This window comes from Thunnus maccoyii, chromosome 6 (assembly GCF_910596095.1).
Source record: "Thunnus maccoyii chromosome 6, fThuMac1.1, whole genome shotgun sequence".
Taxonomy (NCBI): domain Eukaryota; kingdom Metazoa; phylum Chordata; class Actinopteri; order Scombriformes; family Scombridae; genus Thunnus; species Thunnus maccoyii.
In genome coordinates this window covers 5822526-5846407 of record NC_056538.1, presented here as the reverse complement: position 1 = coordinate 5846407, position 23882 = coordinate 5822526, and the positions used below count along the sequence as shown (strand labels likewise).

The 23882-nt window shown below is 39.7% G+C and overlaps 1 protein-coding gene and 1 long non-coding RNA gene across 2 annotated transcripts in view; one reads left to right on the top strand and one right to left on the bottom strand.

The window, feature by feature from the left end:
* zgc:153039 (uncharacterized protein LOC767698 homolog) overlaps positions 1–23882 on the top strand; it is a 65165-nt gene that overhangs the window by 22327 nt on the left and 18956 nt on the right. Inside the window, exons 7-9 of the mRNA XM_042413485.1 lie at positions 4594–4751; positions 9511–9593; positions 16499–16623. Coding sequence (XP_042269419.1) covers positions 4594–4751; positions 9511–9593; positions 16499–16623 — 366 coding nt within the window. The remainder of the gene's footprint in view (positions 1–4593; positions 4752–9510; positions 9594–16498; positions 16624–23882) is intronic.
* Positions 16532–23882, bottom strand: part of LOC121898436 — a 62485-nt gene continuing 55134 nt past the window's right edge. Inside the window, exons 7-8 of the long non-coding RNA XR_006096460.1 lie at positions 23067–23173; positions 16532–16613 (exon numbers count right to left, since the gene is read on the bottom strand). This is a non-coding gene — a long non-coding RNA (uncharacterized LOC121898436). The remainder of the gene's footprint in view (positions 16614–23066; positions 23174–23882) is intronic.

Sequence of the window (23882 nt, the reverse complement as noted above, 5' to 3'; positions counted from 1 at the left end):
GTTAGGAGCACTAACGAGCCAAGTAGTATCAATTTTAAAGCTGCATTAATTGATTTTCTTGGCCAAATAGGGTCAGAAGAAGTCCACAAAAACCTGACAAACAAGCAATCTCTAACATATTAAGCAACTTTATAAATTTGATATGACTAACATGTTAGCAAAAAATTGCCTGTTTACACACCCAACACACATATTGGTATTAATTTTATTGGTGTCATGTTGTTTTCCAATGATGATTGTATTTCCAGTCTTTACTCTCCTTTTTACCTCCGTTTTGGTCTCCACCACCTACTGAGAAAAATATATCCTAGGCTGCTAGCTATTTGACTTTCTCTTTGGGCCAACTCCTAACTTTGTTCTCCATGTGGTGCCAGACAGTGAGTGTACAGTGGGCTTAACATTGAGGATTTTTTTTCCTATTTGAAACATCTTCCTGCTGATGGTGAAAGCTGAATTGTTGAGCCGTAAAACCAAAGCAATGGTCTTAAAAAGGTCTAAAAAGCACCGTGCAAAACTGGTTGACAATTTCCTGTAGGTTTTTCTCACCATGAGCAACCCCTCTCTCCATTACACAGTCATTTGATTAATTATTCATATAGAAAATATTGATCAGTACATGCTGTTGTAGAAGATTTCTTACCACAAAAAGATAGATAGACGGATGATCCAATTTTGGGATGTTTTTTGCTCATCATAATCTAAGTCTAATCTAAGTTATCTAAAAGTTTTGAATAATGAACCTCAAACAATGGCTTTCATCAGCATTTATACAAAAGCCTCATTCTGCTATTTACCTTCAAAAAAACCATCAGTCCATCCTTGCTTGCAAACATAGAGAGAAGGACAACAAAAGAAAAATAGAGGAGCTATAAATGCTGTCAATGCAACATTGATGGAGAGATTTATCAGAGGGCCTTTGTATTCTACAGAGAGTGGCTGTATTGACTTACAGGACCATCATGTCCATATTGGAGAGAAGCAAATGGTCACATAACGGTGCAATGAGCATAACAGTGATGTTAGCCATAAGCCAGAGCCATCTCAAGAACTAGCTATGGTCTCATTTGATCATTTATTGGAGATCGAGAAGCCTTTTTCTTCAGATCATTAAACTAGATGATTCTGAATCGTTATGTTAGCGCTGATGAGGAGTGACCTCGCCCCGGGAGAGCTAAGACGACCAGGATCACAGCAGAATAAGCGCTGTTTGTGATGGCAGTCAGTGTGTACGTAGGTGTTATAATATACCTAAACACACACACACACACACACACACACACGTCAGCACTTCATTTTTCATCCCAGTTGAAAAATAGCAGATAATTAATCCATAATGTTCGACCAAAGCGCTGGTGAATTATCAGAAGCACAAACACATGAAATGATGGATTAAAAGATGAATACGCATGAATACACAAATGAGGGCATGAATAAAAATGGTAAGCAAATGAGCTGAAGGATGGAGAGGGCCGGGAGGAACGAGAACAATCGGCCGAAACAATCTCTGCGGGCTCCTTTTAGTCGTTTAGCTTTGTTTCCTGTTCCTCTCTAAACGAGCCTCCTTTAATCTGTCACTAGCTCCCTCGCGCTTTTGTTCTGCTCTTTATTTGGATGGCAGAGCTCATTTCAGCTGGATGATCTGATCAATAATTACTATCCAGGGCCACCCGCCCACCCCCACCCCACACACACACACACACACACACACACACACACACACACACAGAGTCACATATAAGCAACACTCCCTTGATAATGAATGCACGGCTTCGAAAGAAACACAAAATTATGAAGCACAGTTACTATACAAATTGTTGCTCGTTCTATTATGACCCAACACATGAACAACCCCCCCCCTCCCTCTCTCACACACACACATGCCCACACACACACACACACACACACACACCATTTGTCATCACTGTCACCCAGTTTGCAGCGGCTTTGTTTTTTGAGAGCCAGTTTGGAAATGTCAAGCTTTTTGAAATTTATTTTGCTCCTGCTACACGTCAGTGGAATTGATAATCAGCCTGTAAGTTTTGACCCACATCATCACTCACCTCTGTCACAGACACACACACACACACACACACACACACTTTAATTCTTCATCATGCTTACCACTTTTTAACATAATGTTCTTTTTTTTGTGTGATGGACACAACCTTTGAAGCATGTGCTTGTGTATCAGACCGTTATATATATATATAACGGTCTGATATATCAGAGACTCTGATTAAAGCAATGGTTCATAAACTTTTCACTGCAGTGCCCACGCTGTAACACACACACACACACACACACACACACATGCCAAATAAACAAAGTAGTTTCATTTCCTAATTTCGAGGGTGATTTTAACTTCTCTGCAGAACCTTTTGTTTAGTTGATTTGTGGTAATGCAAAAGTGTGTGTGTGCATGTGCGCGCATGCGTTTTTGTTACTTCCTGGGGACCTTTTCTGGTATAAAAATCTAGCCGTTAAATTTTACTTTCAGATCCAAAATTATAACTCCCCATCCAACACTTGCTGCTCTACTTCCAAGACACGACACAAGGCAGGAACGCATCACCAGATCAGTTTCACATGCACAGGTTTTCAAAAACAACTATGGTCAGAGATCATCTTTTCACACATACACTAAAATCTGGAATGAGATCCCATATCGCATTAGAGCTATAACCTTTAATACACACTTCAAACAGGCATATAAACACTGTTTTTATTTTATAATGTGTTTCAGGAACCTGTCAGGCTGGTTTGAATGTAAATCTGTAATGTTACTTTTAATCTTTTCTTGAATAACAATAGTAATAATAATAAATGAAATGAAATTAGGTTAGGTTAAGGTTAGGGTTATGCATGAATTGGTAATGGTTAAGGTTAAGGTTAGGCTGTCCACAATGAATGGTAGTCAATGCAATATCTTAACAATGATAGCTGTGAAAACAGTGTGCGTGCACTGCCTGCCTCTTGGGCACCGTGTGAAATAATAGTGTGCTCGGATCTTTGGATGGAGTGAACAATACTTAATAGGGCCATGATAATAAGTATTAAAATCACTGGACCTGAAAGAAAACGTGATGAGACTCTTAATTACGAGAGAGAGAGAGAAAAAGAAAAAGAGAGAGAGAGAATGGACTTTGGCACAAGTGGAGATGTAATGAGAGAGGGGGGGGGGGGGGGGGGGAGTGAGACAGAAAAGCAGAAAGAAAAAAAAAAAAACCTCGAATGGGTTTTAAAAACATCATGATGAGGGAGATGGAGGTGATGAGGGAGGGGAATAGATGGAGCGTGTGTGTGTGTGTGTGTGTGTGTGTGTGTGTATCGAAACACCAAGAGAGATTGGGATGGATCTCCTCTCTCTAGCTGTGTTGTATTGAAGAGAGGTGGGGGGCAGGCCGTAATCATGCACACCCCGCTGTGGTTTTTGTACTCTCTGATCTCTCTTTCTCCACGTCTAGTGCAGCACCTCCTGCACACACACACACACATACACATACACACACACACACACACACTCTGGAGTGAGCCCCTTATTCCAAGCATCTCATCATTAGGCACCCTGGCAGTGTAATCATACCTTCCTCTTCAATCTTGTTCTTTTCCATTGGGCATCGTTTTGCCCCCAGAACAAATGAGTTTAAAATAACAAACTACCTTTTGGACCACTTGATTTTGATCTCCTGACACAAATATAATAAAATGATAAAACTCTGTTTATGGCTGCAAAAATGATGGATGCCTTCTGTGTGGTGTTGTTGTATGGGAAGTTTTTCAACACAAGGTTGTAGTAGTAGCTCGGACTTTATTTTGCTCTTTCTCTGCCGCTCTCTTTTCATAATAAGAGGTTGATACTTGTGGTTGATACTTGTATAGATTGCCATAAAATTTGACATTCATGTTCCTCTCTGGGTGAATTGTAACAACTTTGGTGACCCTCTAACTTTCTATACAGCACCATCATCAGGTCAAAGTCTTAAGTTGTCCACTATTTTTGTTTATGACCAAATACCTGCAAAACTAACGACAGTCCCTTCAGCCTCGGCTGTACTTTGTGTTTAGTGCAAATGTTAGCATGCTAACTTAATGTTAACATGCTTACACGCTAAACTAAGATGGTGAACATAGTAAAAAATATATAAATTTCAGTTGAAGTTACACATAAAACAAAACTATATCAAACTCAGGTTCAAAAAAACAATCTCATGTCAAGGTCCGCTTGACTTCAACCTTATCACTCAGCCTTCATGGACAGATGGAGTTTGGTCGGTCGTCATGGAGCACTTGTTAAGACTTTCATCCATGTTAATTTCAAGGTTAAGTAAGATAGTTCATTCTTGACCATGAAAGATTGAGAAAGGTTAAAATGAAAAATTCAAATGAAAAACTCTGTTCATAAAACATTTACTGCTGTACTTCACTGCTCAGCTATTTCTTTAATTTTATTTTTCTTTTGATTTCTTTTATTATTTGTTTGTAGCATATCTTTGTTGCTCAGTTGAGTAACAGAATTAGTGAATTATTTTCTATTTATTTATGTTTGTTCAAGTTATCTGTATTAATCTCAGGTTTATCTCTAAACCTTTGTAGTGTGCTGCTTCAGAGGGATTACAGCTTCCTCAGAGACATCAACGTCTGGAGACCCTTCGTCACTGTCGGGGTTTATTCCTCCACCCTCTCCGCTGCCATGAGCAACCTCATCGGAGCCTCACGCATCCTCTACGCCCTGGCCAGGGATGACTTGTTTGGTAGGTGCAGTGAAGTGCTTCATATGCTCCCTGTCAGTTATGTTACATCATCTGAACTAAAACATATGCAGTCCAGTTGCAATCTCAACTAATATTGCTCAGTTATTTCTTTGTGAGCTCTAACCAGAGAAGTGAAAGAAACACATAAGGTGCAGTAAAGAGCTCCATGACCTGCTGTCAGGAACCAGACTGGTTTTCCCACATGGGTCCATGTAGCACTGATGATGTTGTATGACAATTATCAGAGTCACCTGTTAGTCTGTGGACCAGAACTGAAAGGCAACAATGTATCTTTTTTTTCCTTGGTCCGGACCAACTGAACTGAACTACAGTCAGTCAGGCTATCACTATTTTATTTGACAAAATATTGACACAGTGTGCTTACTCTGCCAAGTGACAGCTTGTTCCAAAGTGTTTTAATGTAACAGAATTCATGATTTTTTTTTTGTTCTCATTTACATATTTTTCTGTTTCCGTTGTCAGACAACGGAATGAAAAAGTCATTTAATTGTGTCCCATCAATACGACCTATTAACCAGCAGTCATTCTCAAGCTGCTGCACTGTGGTGATAAAAAAATAATTTTATAGTTGCAACGTCATCTGACAAAATCAACATAAATTCTGGTTAATGATGACAACTGCATCGTGTATTCGGCTACAGTGACTTTTAGGTTTGAGGTGACGTAAAATCTCCTCTTAACTTTACTGACACACAACTTTACTGCCCAGCAAACGCCAAGCTGCTGCTTTAAGATTTACACACTCTGGAAACTGTTTTAGAAAAGATCAGTTTTTGGGCAAGAAAAACATCATTTTAGTCTGGACAGACAGCTGAAACAGAGAGAAAAAGATTCACCTGGCTTAGTTTGGACATACTCTTAGTCTAGACTATGTTTACATGCACAAAATATTCCAGTTTTTCCCTTATTCCGAAAAAGACAATACTCCTACTAAGGTGTTTACATGCAGAGGGTTTACAGGGTTTCCTTCTGCTCCAGTAGGAACAGGAAACTCAAGATCTCTGCAGGCAGTGAAGTAAACCAGCAAGGTGAAAAACATCAGTGAGCTGCTGCCTGATATTTATAAGTGATACTGATATGACTGATATTATACATATATAGTTACAGGCACATCCAGTACGCAGCTTGTTCCATGATGTTTACTACACCGCTGAGTGTTTTTGGTGCATCGCACTGAGTCGTCAGCGTCAGTCAGGATAATAACCAATCTCTCCTTCCCCGTCTTGGAGAAGGCGCGCTTATTTTTCCAGCCTGCCCTGAACAGCTCTCCACTCTCCTTTCATTCCTCTCCTCTGTCTGTCTTCCTGCTCCAGCATATGTCATCTTGAAGCAGTGTGTCGCAAACTGTGGTAAAAACCCCAATTGAGACACATATTCTGAATGCACTGTATACATGTAATGCTCCTAATAATACCGGCATATTCCACATGTCTTAATCTGAAAATGCTACACTCAGAATAAGGTCTACTTCGGAATATCCAAACAGAATATGCTTATTACATGATCCGTATCAAATTCGGAATAATAGTGGAATATTAGTGTGCATGTAAACGTGGTCAGTGTCAGCTGGTCCATTTTAAAGTTTTAAAAGTTGTCATGTTAACCATGAAGTTCTTCTAGCAGTCATTCTCTTATCAAGCGAACGCAGCCTTCGTGTGATTTCCATCTCTCTCTGCCTCTCTGTGTGAATCCATGCCGCTTGGTGCTTTGTCATTATTAATGACCGTGAGCAACTTCCTTATCCCATCCTGTGCTCCTTTTGTTAAGTCTTTTGCAAATTGATTTGGCCTGTTTCTGTCTGTGTGTGTATAGCTGTACGCGTGCGTGTGTGTGTGTGTGTGTGTGTGTGTGTGTGTGTGTGTGTCAGGGGAGATAAATGGCTGTATTAGTGCAAGTTCCTCTGCGGAGTGATCAGATGGAGCAGAGGCAGATGACTCAAGTTCAGCTCTGTCTGATCAGCAGCAGTCAAAGGGTTAACTTAAATTAGATTAATCTGTTCAATTAAGAGTCGGTGTGGAACCATAAAATGTGTAATGCGCTCGTAGGGGGGGATGAAACGGTTAGTATGACCACACTGTATGCGTGATGTGTGTAAGTGTGTGTTGTTCTTGTTGTTGTAATTCATCCATGCTACTCACTGCTTAACCTTGCCACTGTCCTATGTAAACAGAGTGATGGGTGCATTATTTTTCCAACACATACACACATACACAGAGTTCATCCTGCCATCCTACACATCTTCCATTTCTTTCTTCTCTATAAGTCGCTGATAACTCCTTCACCTTTGTCCTGCTTTCTCCATCCTCTGCCATCTGCTCCTCTCAGTCGCATTGATTTGACTTTAAAGTCTCACTGATTTAATTCCAGTCATTTATCAGCTGTGAAATTTAGTCTTAAACTCAGATTCCCCTCCACCGCCCTTTCACCCTCCTCCCCAACTTCACTCTGTCATTTTCTTTCCTTCTTCATATGCTTTTTTTTTTTTTGTCATGTCCCTTTATCTCTCATTGCTTGAAGTCTCTTTTGTTGTTCATGTGAGGTTTAACACAAGCCATCATGACGTGAAATTTCATATATGAGAATATGAGAGGTTGCAGTTATTGGTCTTGTAAGAAGTAAAGTTTCAGCTGAGTTTGTCTCTCTCACCGTCTCGCCCGCCCACTCACTCTCCCTCTCTCGCTCTTCTCCGTTCTAGACTAGACGTGTAGTTAATTACATGAATTTTGTCTAAATGTCAGTAACATTAGAAATTGCCATCTCTAATTCGAATCCGATCGGATCTGTAAACCGTCACATTATCACTGCCGCTCTGATGTCTGACGTTCAAGAATCTGGTTTGTGTCTGTTGCCATGGGAAACAACATAGATTATAAGAGAAACAGGATACATTATGTTTTAATAGACTTTTAGTTCCCACGCCTTCAAGTTGTTTTAATTTTCCCTACTACAGTATATTAAACAGGCCCAGGTCCATTTAATGAGGCATATTTTTAGTTCATGTCTTCTAAGGAGGCATTTTAACAGCAGAGTAATTGTATTAGTGGGTGTTTAGACTGAAAATGCCACTGATTTAAAAAAAAAACAAAAAAACACAAGGGGCTGTGTTAGTGGGGACGTGTTTTGCCTGTACTGATGAGACAATGAAATAGGATCCAGGAAGGCTGATCCATGAGTCTGAAGGCTAATCAGACACCAAAACACCACACAGCAGTTATGATAATCAGAGACAGGAAGTTACAAGTTATCACAGTGGCAGTCCTTTTTTATTTTGTCACGACGATTGTGAGATAAACTGTAGAGATACAGTATGGCGTTGCATGTATTTGACTGGCCGTTGCAGCACCTCGTCAGATGATGCTGAATTGCATTGCAGCAAAAGTTGAGCATCAAGCGTGGGCACACAATGGTCTCATTGAAATGAATGAGGGGACTACATTTCTTTCACACAGTACTAATGTAGGTCTAAACATGGCCTTATCATTTCTTCAAAATAATAATCAGTTAGAGAAACATGAGCCTTATTTTCCTTGTGGGGTATGAAGTTGCAGGTAGGAGCAGTAAAAATCTCTGCAGGAGTGGGTGGGAGAGTGGTGACACGTCAGGTGTTAATTATTGTTAATTATTGTAAATCCTGCATGACTGAGCAGGTGAGGGAGTGAAAACACTACTATATTTTATGTCTGCGTTAACTGAAGTGGCTTTCTCCTGTTTGCTCCAACACCTGTTGAAGAGCTTTTTGGATGTGCATACTTTCTTCTCCATTACGTTAACTTAAGTTCTACATTTTCTTAACCAAGACAACAAATGAGTACATGTTCTACTCTCTATAGTTCTCCTGTACTGTGTAACTGTATACTTCCAAGTACATGCTAAAATTTAGTGGGAAGTGCACTTGAGCCTTCTCAGGGTTATCAGAAGATAACTAAGTACTTACATATGTTCCATAAAAATATGGAATATAGGCTGTACACAAGGTATTAAAATGCCACAGTAAGTATTATTAAATAAGCTTTATGTGTCTTACCTGAACTAAGACAATTTTCATACAGTGTTTAACCGAGAACTGTATTCTTCTCAGCGTGAGGATGCTCTGAAACTTCAGACGATCATAAAATCACTCAGTTTTTGTCCACCGGCAGCAAAACTACACACGCCAAGATCTGCTCCTCATTCGATAAGTGAATACATTAATATTTCATGGAGGCTTGTGGGAAGTAGAGTGTCAAAAAACCATCAGGAATAGCAATGAGGAGGAGGTGTCAACAGAAAAGTTTCACTATGCAAGTTAACACTTGCACAAGTACTGACAACAGACATCTCTGGAGTGACATCTGATCAGCAAGGAATGTCCACCTTCAATTTTAATTTACTTTACGCCCACAATGTATCTGAAATTACAGAGCGTAACATTTTCCAGTGCCAAGAGCGATGCCTGTGGACGTGTAATTTCCAATAGTAAATTCTCTATCAAAACCAAGGATGCTCATTGATCGTATTCTTTCTTTGATTAAATCTTCTGTCCACTTATACACCCAGGGTTTCACTGTTGTCGGTTTTCAAAGGTCAATGGTGATATTTTTAATGGTGAAGCAGCTGATAGAGAAAACCACTCATCACACACCATAGAATCTGTTACGATTTGCATCCATTCTATGATATAGTTTATGTAATTAGTCCAACTGCATCAATCATAAATGTGTTTTCAGAGATGTCTTGTCTTCTCTTTTTTTTGTTGTAGGTAAGGTGTTGTCTCCTGCTAAGAAGACGTCCCACAGTGGTAACCCCTGGGTCTCTGTGCTTATCTCCTGGTTCCTTGTGCAGGTGAGTGGAGATAAACCGCTGTAGATACTTAATAGAAACCGTTTGATACTTAATCAATGTGCTTCTAGCAGTTTATGACCATCAAAAAGGAAACGCAGCAAATGCCAGCAAATCAGAAAACTGTAAGCACTAAACAGAAAAGAATATTTTCTTCTTCAGACACAACATTTTGGCTTAATTCGTGCCCTCAGCTCCACATTTTGTCTACATTTCAGACAACACTGAGGGCAATACTAATTAGCTGGCAATATTCAATTAAAAAAACAAGGATGAAAAACATTTCTAAATAAACTCCCTGATTTATTGTTGTCTAAAAATATAGAGCTTCAAGGGTCAAGAATACAGATAGAACAGCACAGGCCTCAGACTGTTTTTTAAATATTGAGATGAAATTGATAAACCAGGGATAAATACCTGCTGAGGTATGGGAGCAATGAAGCTCAGAACAAAAGGAAGGAAGAGAAGCTTCAAACAATCAGCTATTATTCCTGGATAATAAAGGTTTGCGAGGTAGTGAGACAATTTCAGCCCAAGCTCCTATTGTTTGGATGGTGAAGTGTTGCTGTAGAAACTTTCCTCAGACTTAAAGATAAGAATGTTCTCCAGTTTGACTTTAGAGAATTCTTCCTTCAAACAGAACGGATTAATTTAGAGGAGAAACTAGTTCAGTTTGAAGAGTTTTGATTCACTCTGCATCTACCAATAACATCTACACAAACCTGTCATACGGTTCTTGTGCATTTCCAGTGAACAAATACTTTTTAAGTCATTCATCTTGTTGACCAAAGAAGGCTCCACTACCATCGAGGTTTCTTGTGTTTAATGGCATTTAATTAGATCCGCAGCAAAAATCCAAATGACTTAAAGCTGCTCAAATCAATACTTTTTATGTTAACTATGGGTCAGATGACTGTGTAATGTGAAAAGTGACACTCACAGATCACCCGACTCTGTTGTTCCCCTCCGCTTTATGGAGCGTTTTAGCGTCTTTCAGCTCATTGTTTTGGTTTTACGGCTGCAACTTCACTATCAAGGTTCACTCTCACCGCTCTCATCAGTGTTATTTCCAGCTGCAGCAGGCGCTACCTGCTCAGCACCAAAAAGTTAGTGACTACCTGGTGAATATAGAGAAGCATGAAGAGCCAGATATTTCCCACACGAGTGTGGTTACTGGATGGATCAGATGTGTAGGATTAATGTAGCAATTTTATTTTAATTTTTGTTGATACAGAGGTTGACATTTTCTTTTCCTGCAGCTGTGTGGTCAGTTGATTTCAGACCAAAATATGTGATTTTTTTCTTATCTTTTCTAATTTTCTGCCATAAACCACCTTCACTGGAGTTTTATGACTAAGAATAGTGAAGGAAAATGTACAGTAATAGGAGGTCACTCTTAATTTGGCATGTTTGCCAAAAAAAAAAAGATATGTACTGTATCTGCTTGTGGATTGTTTGATATGGAAAAATTGGCCCCTGTTTTGAATCACTAACGGAACAAAGCATGAATGGCTGATGAAGTCCTCATCTGTGCCAGTTATTAACAATCATAACAAAGTGATAATAACTCATAAACGTAGTCCTTTAGCCAGAGAAATTTGTAAAAAAAAAACAACAACAAAAAAACAGAGGAGATGCATCATTTTTGTCAAAACTAGTGGCGTCTGAGAAACGGGGATGACGACAAAAATGATTTCAAGAACAGAAGGAGCAATCAGAGAGAGGGATAGTATAAGAACAGCTGAAGGGAACACACAGTTTTTCTACTCTGACCAAAGAAGACAAAGATATTTTTTTTCTGCGCTATTGTGTCTTCTAAGTGGGGGAAAGAAGTCAATTTAAACGGAGCAGGAAATATTGGCAGAGAGGAGGAGGGTGAGAATAGAGAGACAAAGAAGAGGAGGATTTTAGGAGCAAATAGGCCTGACTATCCCATCATTATCAGAGGTGAGTGTTAAAGGCTGAATGGCTTGTCATTATTTGCGCTCTCTGTCTCTTTTCCTCTCTCTCCTCACCTCTCTCCTTCTCTTCTCTTCGTCCCTCGACACTCTCCATGAGTGGAGGAGGAGCAATTAGATGGAAATCGTTAGCTGCTCAGAGATCATTGACTCTCTCGTCCTCTTCCTCCGCCATTTGAATGATTCACTGATGACAAAGGTCTGATTGTAATCTCGTCTCGAACACTCACGCACGAGGCGGGATAGAAAAGGAAGGAAGTGAGGGAGAGGAGGAGGAGGAGGATGGCATTCTTTTATTGGACTTTTAAGTAAAGAGAAAACGAGCAGCCTGCGAGAACGGGGAGAAGAAAGAGAAAAAGTTAGAAGAGAAGTTAGAAGAGAATAAAACTGGATGGGTGAGGTGAAGTAAGATGTAGCCCAGCATAGATTAATGTGATGGAAAAGAGGGACGTTGAACATGATTACGCTAAAATTGTACATCAGTCAGTTTTATTCAGTGCTTGCATGAATTTGCAATCTTCCGATACCAACAATATTTATGAGACCTTACAATATTTTCAATTCCTTGCAACTTTTACATAAAACATCAAACTGGCCAATTTTACCAATCTCCACAGTTTTATGCACAAAAATGATTCTTTTAAGAATCACTTTTACAAGCCAAAGTCAAATAAAAATCAGGCTTCAGTCTCAGTCCCGGTCACAAGTTTTGACTGTTCATTTTTAATGGGAGGTGAGTAAATTACCTCTCAAAGCATTGTGGGATAGAAGACCATGTGAAACTGATGGGCAACAAACAAAACTGTTTGGCCTAAAACTGAATTTCTGAATTGAACCATTTCCTATTTAATTCCTATAGGTAACCATTTGCATTAATCACCTTCTTGGCAGCACAACATGACATTTAAGGAAGAATTAAGGTAAAAGTTACTTCACTAAATACATTCAGGTAAAACGAAACTTACAGAAGGGTGTTCAAATTCTCACTAACTGCTTAAAGAGCCAGTGTGTGAGATTTAGTGGCATCTAGTGGTGAGGTTGCAGGTTGCAACTAACTGCCACTAAATTCCACACACTGGTCCTTTAAACTAGTATGTTACCCATGTACAGGGCCTTCTGATATAATATATTTACTGGCACTGGAACTTATTTCTCATTATGAGTATCAGTAAGTTCTTTTAACAGTCACAACTTTAAAGAGTACTTGAACTTGTTTTAATTATACTGCAATTTATCTGAAAATAACAGTGTTAATGTTTTTTAGCTAAATTATATGTAAAAAGTAGACACATATTTGGTCATTTTGGCCCTCAGTAATCACAACAGAATTTTAGAATTTTGTTAATTACCTCTTGGTTGAAGCATTTTAGAAAAGATGTATTTTACTTAGTGCTTCATTAGCCATGCTGTATCTACATCTGAGTCCAAACACACACTTAAGCAAGCACTGTCCACTTGTTACCTGTAACCCTGAGACATTTCTGGAAAAGCATTGGCTTTGTGGTCCAAAACATTACTCAGCTGCTTCCACTCAATTCTTTTTATTTAATAAAAGTGTCTGTGTGAGCCCACTTATTTCAGTGAAATTTATGGCAATTTATGCACACTGCTTTCCAGTAAAAACAGTCTTTGAAATAGCCACACAAAAACATACCACACACACACACCCACACTGTGTGCTGTGACAGCGGTTGTCCATGCTGGCTTGTGTCTGAGTTAATGGCTAATTAATGCTCTAGTAGAGCTGGCTCCCATGGGAGCGCTGGAGAGACACCCACTGACTTTGCCTGCCAGAGGTCAGAGATGCTTTCTTACCCGCTTTCTGTCTTTTTCACTCTTCTTTCTCTCTCTCTCATCTCTTCTTTCCATCTCATTTTTTTCTTTCTTCTTCTCTTCTCCCTCTTCCCCTTCTCCACCCTCATTGCTCCCTCGGTCTGTCTCATGTCATTTTTTCTCTCTTTCTGACCGCCTGTCAATAACGTGACATCATTAATCTCAATTCCCCATCATTACCTTCTCTCTCCTCTCTCTTCCCTTCAGTTTACTTCTGCCTCATGGTCACAAAGTTAGTGATGGCAGAGTTGCTACAGTACTTAGTCCCCTCTCCTCCCACAGTACCACTGGTACGCCCTTGAGCTCAAGAAAATATGCTCCAACTCCAGTTTCTCAGTGGCCAATCATAAAACACATGGTAATTGGAGAGAAAGACTCTGCCTTGTGTTTGTTCCTGGATACTGTAGTTAACTCCTTGTTCTGAGCAATCTGTCACAGCCGCACACACACGGATAAAGATAGCACACTTGATGATGATGATGATGATGATGATGATGATGAAGTGTGCAAAGAAAAACTTCATTCAGTACAAAAGAGCTAATGATAGCCTGTGCCTGAAAGTTATGTTTATTCACACTGTGTGTTCTACCTGTAAAAAAAAGAAGGAAGGTGTGTGGTACGTGTAGAATGGAGGGTAACAATTGGAAAGGTTTCTATTGTTATAACTTGAAAGTGTTCACTGCATCGCACAATGCAAGAGACAGATTGCTGGTAACGAGTGTAATTTACACACTGAATGAATAGTTAAGCTACGGTTCTATGAGCTGATTATGCGAGGATAAAAAATATTCTGCACATACCAATGTTGCATTAGAGTGCTTTGAATGATGGATTCATGTCACTCCTAGTTGTGATTATTGCTTGGATGTCTACGTGAACGGCCAGAAAATGATAAATATGATAACTTCAACATGATGGGAACACAGCATAAGTGTAAATAAATATCTGAATAGATTATGTATGAAGTTATTGGATAATTGTGCATTTTATGAGGAAACGGTGATCTTCTTGAAACATTACAGTTCCTTCATTCTTTAAAGCAGCACTAATCAATATTTTTATATTATCAATGGATCAAATTAGTAAGTGTAATGTGAAAGTTAGTGATGAACCCACAGAGAATTATCAGCCAACTCTACAGCATTTTTAGCTTCTTTTAGCTTTTTTTGGGTTTTGTTTTGGTGTTATGGCCCACAATTTCACTGTTCTGGTTCACTCTCAAAGCTCTCATCAACCTTGTTTCCAGCCGCAGCAGGCAGCTGTTTTCAGCTAAAAAGCCCTATTAAACCCACTCTACAGCACCTACCCACCACCAAACAGCAGACAGATAAAGTTAGCAACGTGCATTTGTCAGGTGGCCAGAAACACGACACTAATGTTGCTCTATGTCTGCTGGATGTGCGACTATTTGCTAACACATTCACCAAAACAGCCTAATAAGGTGCCCATAAATCAAGTGCTGTAGCTTTAAAATAAAAAAATGTATATATCTACATTGACACAAATATGAACTACTTCTTACATTAAATGTAACCATAATTGGTAATGTAAAGTATATTGCTATTATAGCCAGATGTAATGAAGGTGAAACAGTGGAAGCTCTTACTGCTTTCATTCTTGGCTTTCACATCTGTGGTAATTCACAGTGAGGCACACACAATCTGATGTCAGAGAACATGTCAGAGAGCAGTACTTATAATATGGTCTGCACTTCCCTCCTCTATTAGAAGTCACCTACTACACCTCACAGTGGGAGAGAGGGTGAATCTCATACATCCATGTGCCGTCAGGATTATTAAATGTACGACTCTCCCTCCAAATCAGGCACTGTGAATTTTAAATATGACTGGACTTGACCATGTTGTCACGTAGCTGCTGTAGCTAACATAGCTGACTGCATGCAGCTGAACAGTAGCCTAGATACCATCTTAATTAAAACTGAACATTAGCCTCAATCAGTGGCTCCAAAAGTGGAGTCTGGGGAGACCACCTGTGGTCCTTCAAGGGTCCCCAGGAAAATGTAGAATAATTTAATTTTAACAGTCTCTCGCTCTCTAGATATTGGTCAAATCTATCCTTGATGTCACCTTCCTACTACATTGCAGGCAGATAATAATATTTCATAGCACAAATCTGCATTGGGGTTCTTGGGACCAAAATGGATTAATGCTCAACTCTTTGGGGATCCTTGCCTTGAAACATGTGTGGAACCTCTGGCGTCAATGATGGCATACTGAAAGCCACTATATGTTTTTCAGATTATTTTGTTAGCATAAGTTTTTATTTGTACAAAAACAGGACAATCCCAGCTTTCAGCCATTCATTCTTTGCGATTAGGGTTGTAATCTGATAACAAGTTCCCGATAAGCAAAATACCCAGATTCATTAAGCTCAGAAGCTAATGAATCAAAAGCAAATGAGCAAGGTATAAAACATCCAGGTACCAGCTTTATTTCATCAGTTAAAATTACAAGTGTCATTTTAGCTGTATAATTAACATTAATTCCATAACAGGTAAAAATGAAACTTTTGGCTGTTGCCTTGTATTATTACCAGTGGACTGTGTGTTTCTGTAGTTCAACAAGATCAACAGAGTGGCAGCTCTTCCCCTGAGAAACTCCCCAGCTGAGTACATGATGCAATTTTAGGGGAATCCTGGTTAAACTAGATACTGGATTCGGATTAAATAAAATGCTATCGAACTCCATCCCTGTTGCAGATTTAGCACAGAGACAGCAGTGCTATCTTTTTTTGGTATTACCACTAGGAGTCACCGGAGGCAGAAATCTTTAAAGAGGAACTTCATTTTGTGCACACATAAGGGCTTTAAAGACTGAAGACAGAAAAATCAGATGATATACATAAATCAGATGCTTCATCACCTTATTTTTACCCAAAATGCACATTAACATGCAAATCATGTAGCTGACTTCATATTTTAGAAACATGTTTTTTGGCTGTGAGATGCAGGTGGGTGCTGAAAAAGGTCATATGAAAAAGGCATTAAAACACACTCGTCTGTCCGACTTTGGATTGTGTTGCTGTGAATGTGAATCTCTTTTTCCCTTTCTTTATTTCTTCCTCTCCCTCTTCTTTTGTTTTGTCCTTTCTTTCTAGCTGGTGCTGTTTTCAGGGAAGCTCAACAATATCGCCAGTATTGTGACCATTTTCTTCCTGTTGGTGTATGCTGCCGTGGACTTGGCGTGCCTTGCTCTGGAATGGGCCTCTGCACCTAATTTCAGGTAACACACACACACACACACACACACACACACACACACACACCTACAGTATGTGGGCCATGAGAGTCAGACATACAGTACATAAGAACATTTGACACTGTAAAGCAGACAGCAGTTAGGGTACATCCCCTTAAAAAAAGATGCACACGTGTCACTAACCTATCACACACACAGTTCACTTGTCATTAATAATGAAGACCTGTGGTCAGGGTCCAAAATGAACGCTTGTCATTCACCAAATTCAGGTAAATTTAGTCTTTGGTGAGCACATTATGGAGACCACCCGCCACTCTGGCCAATGGGAAAAAATGAATTTCCTACACGTGCTGGAGAAAGCTGCTGTGTTTGTTTGTGGCGGTAGATAACTCTGGTTCACACTTTAGCATTGTAGGTTGCAGTAATGCACCTTAACACTGGTTGCCACCTGCCATAAAATGGAAAAAAGAAGAAGATAGTGCTGCACACCCAGCAGCAGGCTGACCAGGGTGAGTCTGAGACGGAGGCAGGAGCAGGAGAGCTGTCTGGGCTTTTCGGGCAGAGATGACGTTATCTTCTACCTTCTGCTTAGAAATGGCAAAGTTATAACTCACAGCAACTTAATACAATATAGTCTCTGGCTTTTGTTTGATATCTAGTGGTGGCAAAAAATGTCGTTGCACATTTCTGATCCGTCGTTAGCGTAGTTAGCACACATTAGCTCAAAGGGCTAACTTGGTGAATGTTGCTGTTGCTGTCCCAGCGAACCCCGTTTAAAAATCTGGCTGCTCAATAAAGCGTTGCTTGTTGCCACACATAGAATGTACAAGTAGTAAACAATTTAAAGCATTTTGCAAATCATGATCCTTCTAGTAAATTTGGCATCCAATTTAGAGGCAAAATAGTTCTTAATTAAATCAGCACTGAACTTGGTGCCAATGGATTTTCTGATTGCTTGTGCTGCTGTAGTCTAAACATTAATGTGATGGCATTTAATTCCAACATGAGCACATTTATGTGTTGAAGAATGTTTGCACACTGCTATAATATTGATTGAGAATCGTATACGAGACCAAGATGACATGATAAATAGTAATAATAGCAAGTTGCAGTAGTAAAAAGCAATTTATTATTTTGGCTGGTAAAAAATCAGTCTGGCCAGTAAATTTTTTCAAAAGTTAATTTTGGACCCTGCCTGTGGTCTCGTTCAAATCAAACACTCTCGGATGTAACTTCCTGTAGCACTTTTTCCCTTTTCCTCACTAAACACACTCCCCTTCTTTCTCTCTTTTCTACCTCTGCCATTCTTTATGTATGTGTGTAAGGAGGGGGTTGTTTGTCAGCTGGATGCTGCTATGGCGACAGCGTACTAATTAAAAGACATAAAACTAGCCACCGCTTATAGCCCCATATTGGAGAGGAACGGACAATAAAACTGTGAGTGTGTGTGTGTGTGTTTGTTTTTGTAGGGACGCAGCCTGAACTGGATGTTCAAGTAACAGTGTTTGGAGATGCTTAGAGATTTAAATTTACAATGTCTGTGTGTGTGTGTGTGTGTGTGTGTGTGTGTGTGTGTTGTTTGTATTTCTAAGACACATGCAATGATCCTGATTTATAAAAGCTCCCCGAAGCCATTTTCACACAACAGCAGCATAACCTGAGGACAGAGTAGGTGTGTGTTTAGCTCAGTGATTACATCATGACACTGGCAGACTTTGGCATTCAATTCACTCTGCAACTATTTATGAGTTATTCCATATTTTCTGTATGAATTGTTGATGTCAGTGTCACTATTTTTAATTAATAAATGTACATCTCCAAATCCAATAACCTATATTGTTTTCCTAAGGTCATATGTTGCTTGATTAAACTCCTCTACTGGTTCTGAAATACATTTGAAGCATGACAACTGCTACTGTTTTTATTTGTTACGGAGGAGAGAGACCGTTTAAACAACATGCATCACTTTATTGTTATGCCAGATTGCCTCCAGCGTTGCAGTTTGTGTTATGGATTCCTCTGCAATGACGCTTGGATGCGAGTCTTTAGACGTGAGAATGTTTGCAGCTTCCCACATCGAGGACACATCAGTCAAGTGTAGTTGAAATCAGGATACAGCGAAAAATGGTGTTAACATACTGTACATCTGAAAGTCATTTCCAAATCAATGGTGTCTTCTTGTAAATATCGGTTCTATACACAGTCGGATTTATTCAGCACTGAACTATTTTGTAGGATGTTATTGGATTAAATACAAACTAAAGAGGTGGCTGTGTTGTCGGCAGGCCACAACCGTTGGCACCAAACCAAAGCTTGTCCGGGGGTTACCCAGTCATTCAGCTAACATCGGATTTAACTTAATTAAAGCCAAATTTCTCCTCAATCTACAATTCTGCAGTTCGCTTTGTATTTAATTCAGACAGCAAGTCATTATTTTGTTAAATAAGATTTGCCCACTTGTCCCCAGTGCATATATTGATTTTCGAGTACATTGCCTGACATGTTCACAGTAGCGGACGACTCACAAACCAAAACTGATTTAAAATTGGCAGTTGTTGCTTACCTTGTATCTTTTCACATTTCAAATACATAGTGACAAACATTAAATATCCCCTCCAGCTATTTTTAAAGACATATATAAGACTCTGCTTTGAATAATTATTTGTGTATGATATTTTTTTTTCTAAAAAAAGGTTCAGTTAATTAATTAGAATTTAAATGACATTTACTGCTTCTCCCTCAATGAAAAATACAGAATCTATGAAAATGCACATATTTTTCATTTAAAAGTTTAACAGCTGGACACAAGATGTCTACATGTACTGGAGGCTTCAAGTTTCCACATCACACTTGTGTAAGTTACACACTGGACAATTGACTCCCAGACAAGTTGTGATGTCACAAATCATGTAGATTTAAGTTGAGCAGTTCAGCAGATGGATGTGAAAACAAACATCATTCTGTGAAGCTCAAACATTCAACTGAAGTAAAAACAAGGAAGACACAGTTTTGAGCGGAGGGGGACTTTAATTTCTTAACTGCCACAAGAGTGCACTGTCAACATCAGTATTCAGTGTATACTTTATCGTATTAGTATAGTGAGAAACTGGTTGTTGAATAGTGAGTGTTGGAGAATAAATAACTTTCTGTACAACACAGAGAGCCTTTTCTCTGGTGCCTTCCACATACAGCTATCTGCTCATGCCTCGTTATCGCTGCTTTGACCGCTGGCAAAGGCTACAGGACACAAAGTTAGCCGCAAAACTTTTCCTACCGGCGATCTCCCCTCTCCCTGACGGCTGAGGGACCCGGGGCCCCCGCGTTCTGATAAGGCGGCTTGTCTGGCCGGCCGCACGCTTTTGGTCTCCTTCCCCTTCCCCTGAGTTATTAATTCTGTTAGTTCATTGTCGCTGTGTCACCGGGCAAATTTTAACGCCAGTTGTTTGTGTGTTTAGTTGTTTATTTATTTTTCCTCATGCTCTCTACTTCTTTCATTCTGCTCTCTGTCTGGCTCTCTCCCACGTCTCTTTCCAGGCGAAAAGAATTAAAAGCCATTTAGCGCCATCTCTCCCCCTGAGAACTGCTCTGTAATTAGCATAACTAATTTAGCAGAAATATTTCCCTTTCCCTTAAATTTGCTGTTGTGTAGGAGAGGGGAGAGGAGGGGTGGAAATTATGATGTAGCGGAAAAGATGTCTGCTTGTTAAGTGTGTTTGTGTTTGTGTGTATGTGCGTGTTTGCACTGGCAGTATACAGCAGGAGAGTGAAGATATGCAGTTTGGAGACTGGGTTTGTGTGTCTCAGATCCAAGTCACACTAGGTGATTTTTCTTTTTTTTCCCCCCCCTGATCATTTATGTGTGGGTGCATCTGCCTCTTGGAATCTATCAATATCTTTGTGTGTGCTTGCCTGTGATTGTTTTCTTTTATTTGTAAGTGTTTTGTGTGAGGAGGCTTCTGTTGGCTACAGCTTTATCAGTGGTAGCTCCAGCTGTATGGAGTGATCCTCAGGGGGTACTGTGTACGGTGTTTAATTAGTCTCAAAACCCGCGTACATAAAAACCAGGCACGTGCATGTGATACAAGCACATTATCCGTGAGCGGAAAACCGTCCTGGTGAGGGAGCGTCTCTGCTCTGTGAGCGCACAGAGCGGTATCTGCGAGTTGGAAAGCATCCTCTCGAGGGAGCATTTCTGCTGCGCGTGCACAGACGCAGTACGGTGTGCGCGGGGCTGTGACGAGGGCGAGCTCCACCCTCCCTACTTGCTCACAACTGCTCAACGCTTGCTTGCTCGTCAAGTTGACTATTGAGACTTTGGAGGTAGGGATAGAATAAACAGTCCACTCCTTTGATTGGTCACTTTGAATACTGAACATGACATTTGATTGGCTGTTTGGTTTGATCACTGACAGTCAAAGACAGGGAGTCACCTCAGAGAACAAAAGGAAACATAATTATATTAGGCAGCTGATTATCTGTTTTTTTTTTTACAACTCACACTTATGAAAAAGTGTTAGACACCTTAGCAAAAACCTTAACGCTGTTTAAACCCACTTTCAGGTTTGTGACATCTTTATTTTAACAGAAAAAACAGAAAAAAGGGTGATTTCACTGATATTTCTCCATCCAGACCACATTAGACAAGGGGTGTGTTCCAGAAAGCAGGTTTAGTGTAAACTCTAAGTTTGTTAACTCTGAGATGAGGGAAACTCTGGCTAACTTAAACTGTGGGTCAGTTACCATGGCAACTGACTCTGTGAACCTAACCTGTTGGCTGGCAGGTTTTCTTCAACAAACCCTGAGTTTCTTTCTGTCTCTTCCCTCTTACAGAGCCAGACACGCTGTTTAATCTCCTCATTCATTCAGTTCACATCAGAACGCATATCGAAGTGCATGAATTAGCGGAGGTCAACTGTCTAACAGAATCAAAATCCTGGTTGGATATTAGTTTGTTACTCAAAGACTCTAAATTACCACTTTTATGTGCATCAGTCATTTCTTTGAACAGCGGCTTTTACTCTCACATTCAAATCAGCTCAGAATAAAACCTCTGCATGACTTTTATAACACTGTGATGCTGTGCACACAAGACCTATCTGAGATATATTGGTATTGAAGTATGTGTCAGCTAGTAAGTTTCAAGAAATTGCAGCACAGAAATGCCAAAAGTACACTATGTTTCAAGAAATGTAATGTAACAGTAAATCATCCTACTTAGCATACATCTTTGTCACAATTCTCCAAAAAACAAGCTTAAGGAATGTTTATATAAGCCAATATGTTGTTGGATTTTAAAAGCAATCTCACCTCAAGCTCCATTTCTTAGCTGTTCTGGAGCTATCCATCATAGATGTTCAACCTTTCTGTGATTCTGAGCACTTCTAGGACTGTCAGTTTGTTTGAACTGCTCCTGCACTGAAGTGTTTATTGCACATTATGTCTTAGGATCAATGAATAATTATATCTATCACTCATGATGTACTTGGTCGTGAAGGAACATCAGTCCTATGATATTGGAGATTATATGTTAATATTTCTGAGTCAGCAGGATCGAGCAGCATCACTGATGCTGTTGAGCCAAAATATAAATAGATGTCTAAAAGTTTAACATCTACTGTATTTTAACCTTGATGCCTTTTCAAGTGCAAATCACCAAACACATTATTAGTGGATCAGACTGTGAGCTTACAATCATGTCTCTATGTCTTTGATCTATATATGTTTTAAATCTTTAACTATACTTTTCATCTTCAGTTGCAGCCTCCTGTGTTTTGTCCGTGAGATTAAAGCTGAACAAATATATTTAAAATGCCTGATACAGTCAGATTCCACTTTATCATCCATTAAGGAAACGTAAGTCTGGTTAATGGAAAAAACTGAATAAAACTTCATTGTATTAACTTGTTGACACTTTCCCCGCTCTGACTCAGGCTCTTTTTTTAAAGATGAATGTGCACCGTCCATGTACATATGCATTAATATCTCTACATCCACTGGATTAAAATGCAGGCGAATGCATGGCGAATTCATTACGCACACGCTTAACTTGGAGGGAACAGACTCAGAGTTGATTGAACTGACTCTGATCAGCTGTTATGGAACCGAAAACTCTGAGTTTTCCATCTCAGTGTTCATCAACTCAGAGTTCAGGGTTAGACTGTTGAACCTGCTTTTTGGAATGGACCCCAGGTCTACCATACTACCACCGTACTTAGACTTGTCAAATCTGGACCAGATTAACAAGGGGACTCCAGAGAGTCATTAAAACACAGTTTAGTGAAACCTTTTTTCTATTTGTGAAAACTGTGCCTGGTTTTTATCTGCGCAGGTTTTGAGACTAATTAAATGCCATAGCTGTGTGTCCTGCCACCGATGCTGGGTGGACACCGGCCTCTTGAACTGGTGGCTTAGACATGCATGAACACACACATAAATACATATACCCACAGTATCATAGGGTCACTGACCTGGATCAAGGACTCAACTGAGAGCTCCACACTGATGCCAAATGATGTTTGTAGAAAGCGTGGGACCCAGTCGCATACTGGCGATGACCTTCAGTCAGAATGTGCAACTGAAAAGCAACAACAACTGGCAGCTCAACAGATACAAACACACACACACACACACACATACTCTTTCTACTTCTAACAGCTCAGTGCCATCTGACGTCCAAATTACTGCTGCATTCTCTTCTGCCATCTTGATTGTCTTTGTAATATTGTGTGAACTGACCAGCTGAACCATTAGCTCTAAAAGCAAAAGCTTTGTCCTCTGCTGGGTCCATCCTTTGTCCAAATATGAGTCAGAGATTTGACTGGACCGTGTTATTAAATGAGATTTGGGGTGTGTAAAAATCCAGATGGATCATCAACTGTGTCTGGATGGATGAGAGAAAATAGGATGTTAGAGAATCATTATCTGTTAATGGAGGGGTAGTGTTTGATGATGGTTGAGGATAAAAGTTTGCCCCAGCTCAAACCATAAATTCAGAGTTTGGTCATTTAGTTTTCGATCAGATCTTTTTTAAGGAAGACCCTCTATGATGTTGTCCTGTGTCAGTTTATATTTAAATTGACCCTATACTGTTTTTCCTTATGTCAGGTAATTTGAGGAAAACATTCATTATTGATCCTTGGAATTAGTATGTTCACAAATAGTATTGACATAAGGTCCATTTGCAGGACATTTTGCAGAGCTTTCAGCCACATGGGCTGGAGTTTGCACATTTGCCATGGAGACGGTTCAGCTGTTATCACATGACCCAATTATGGAATCGCTGT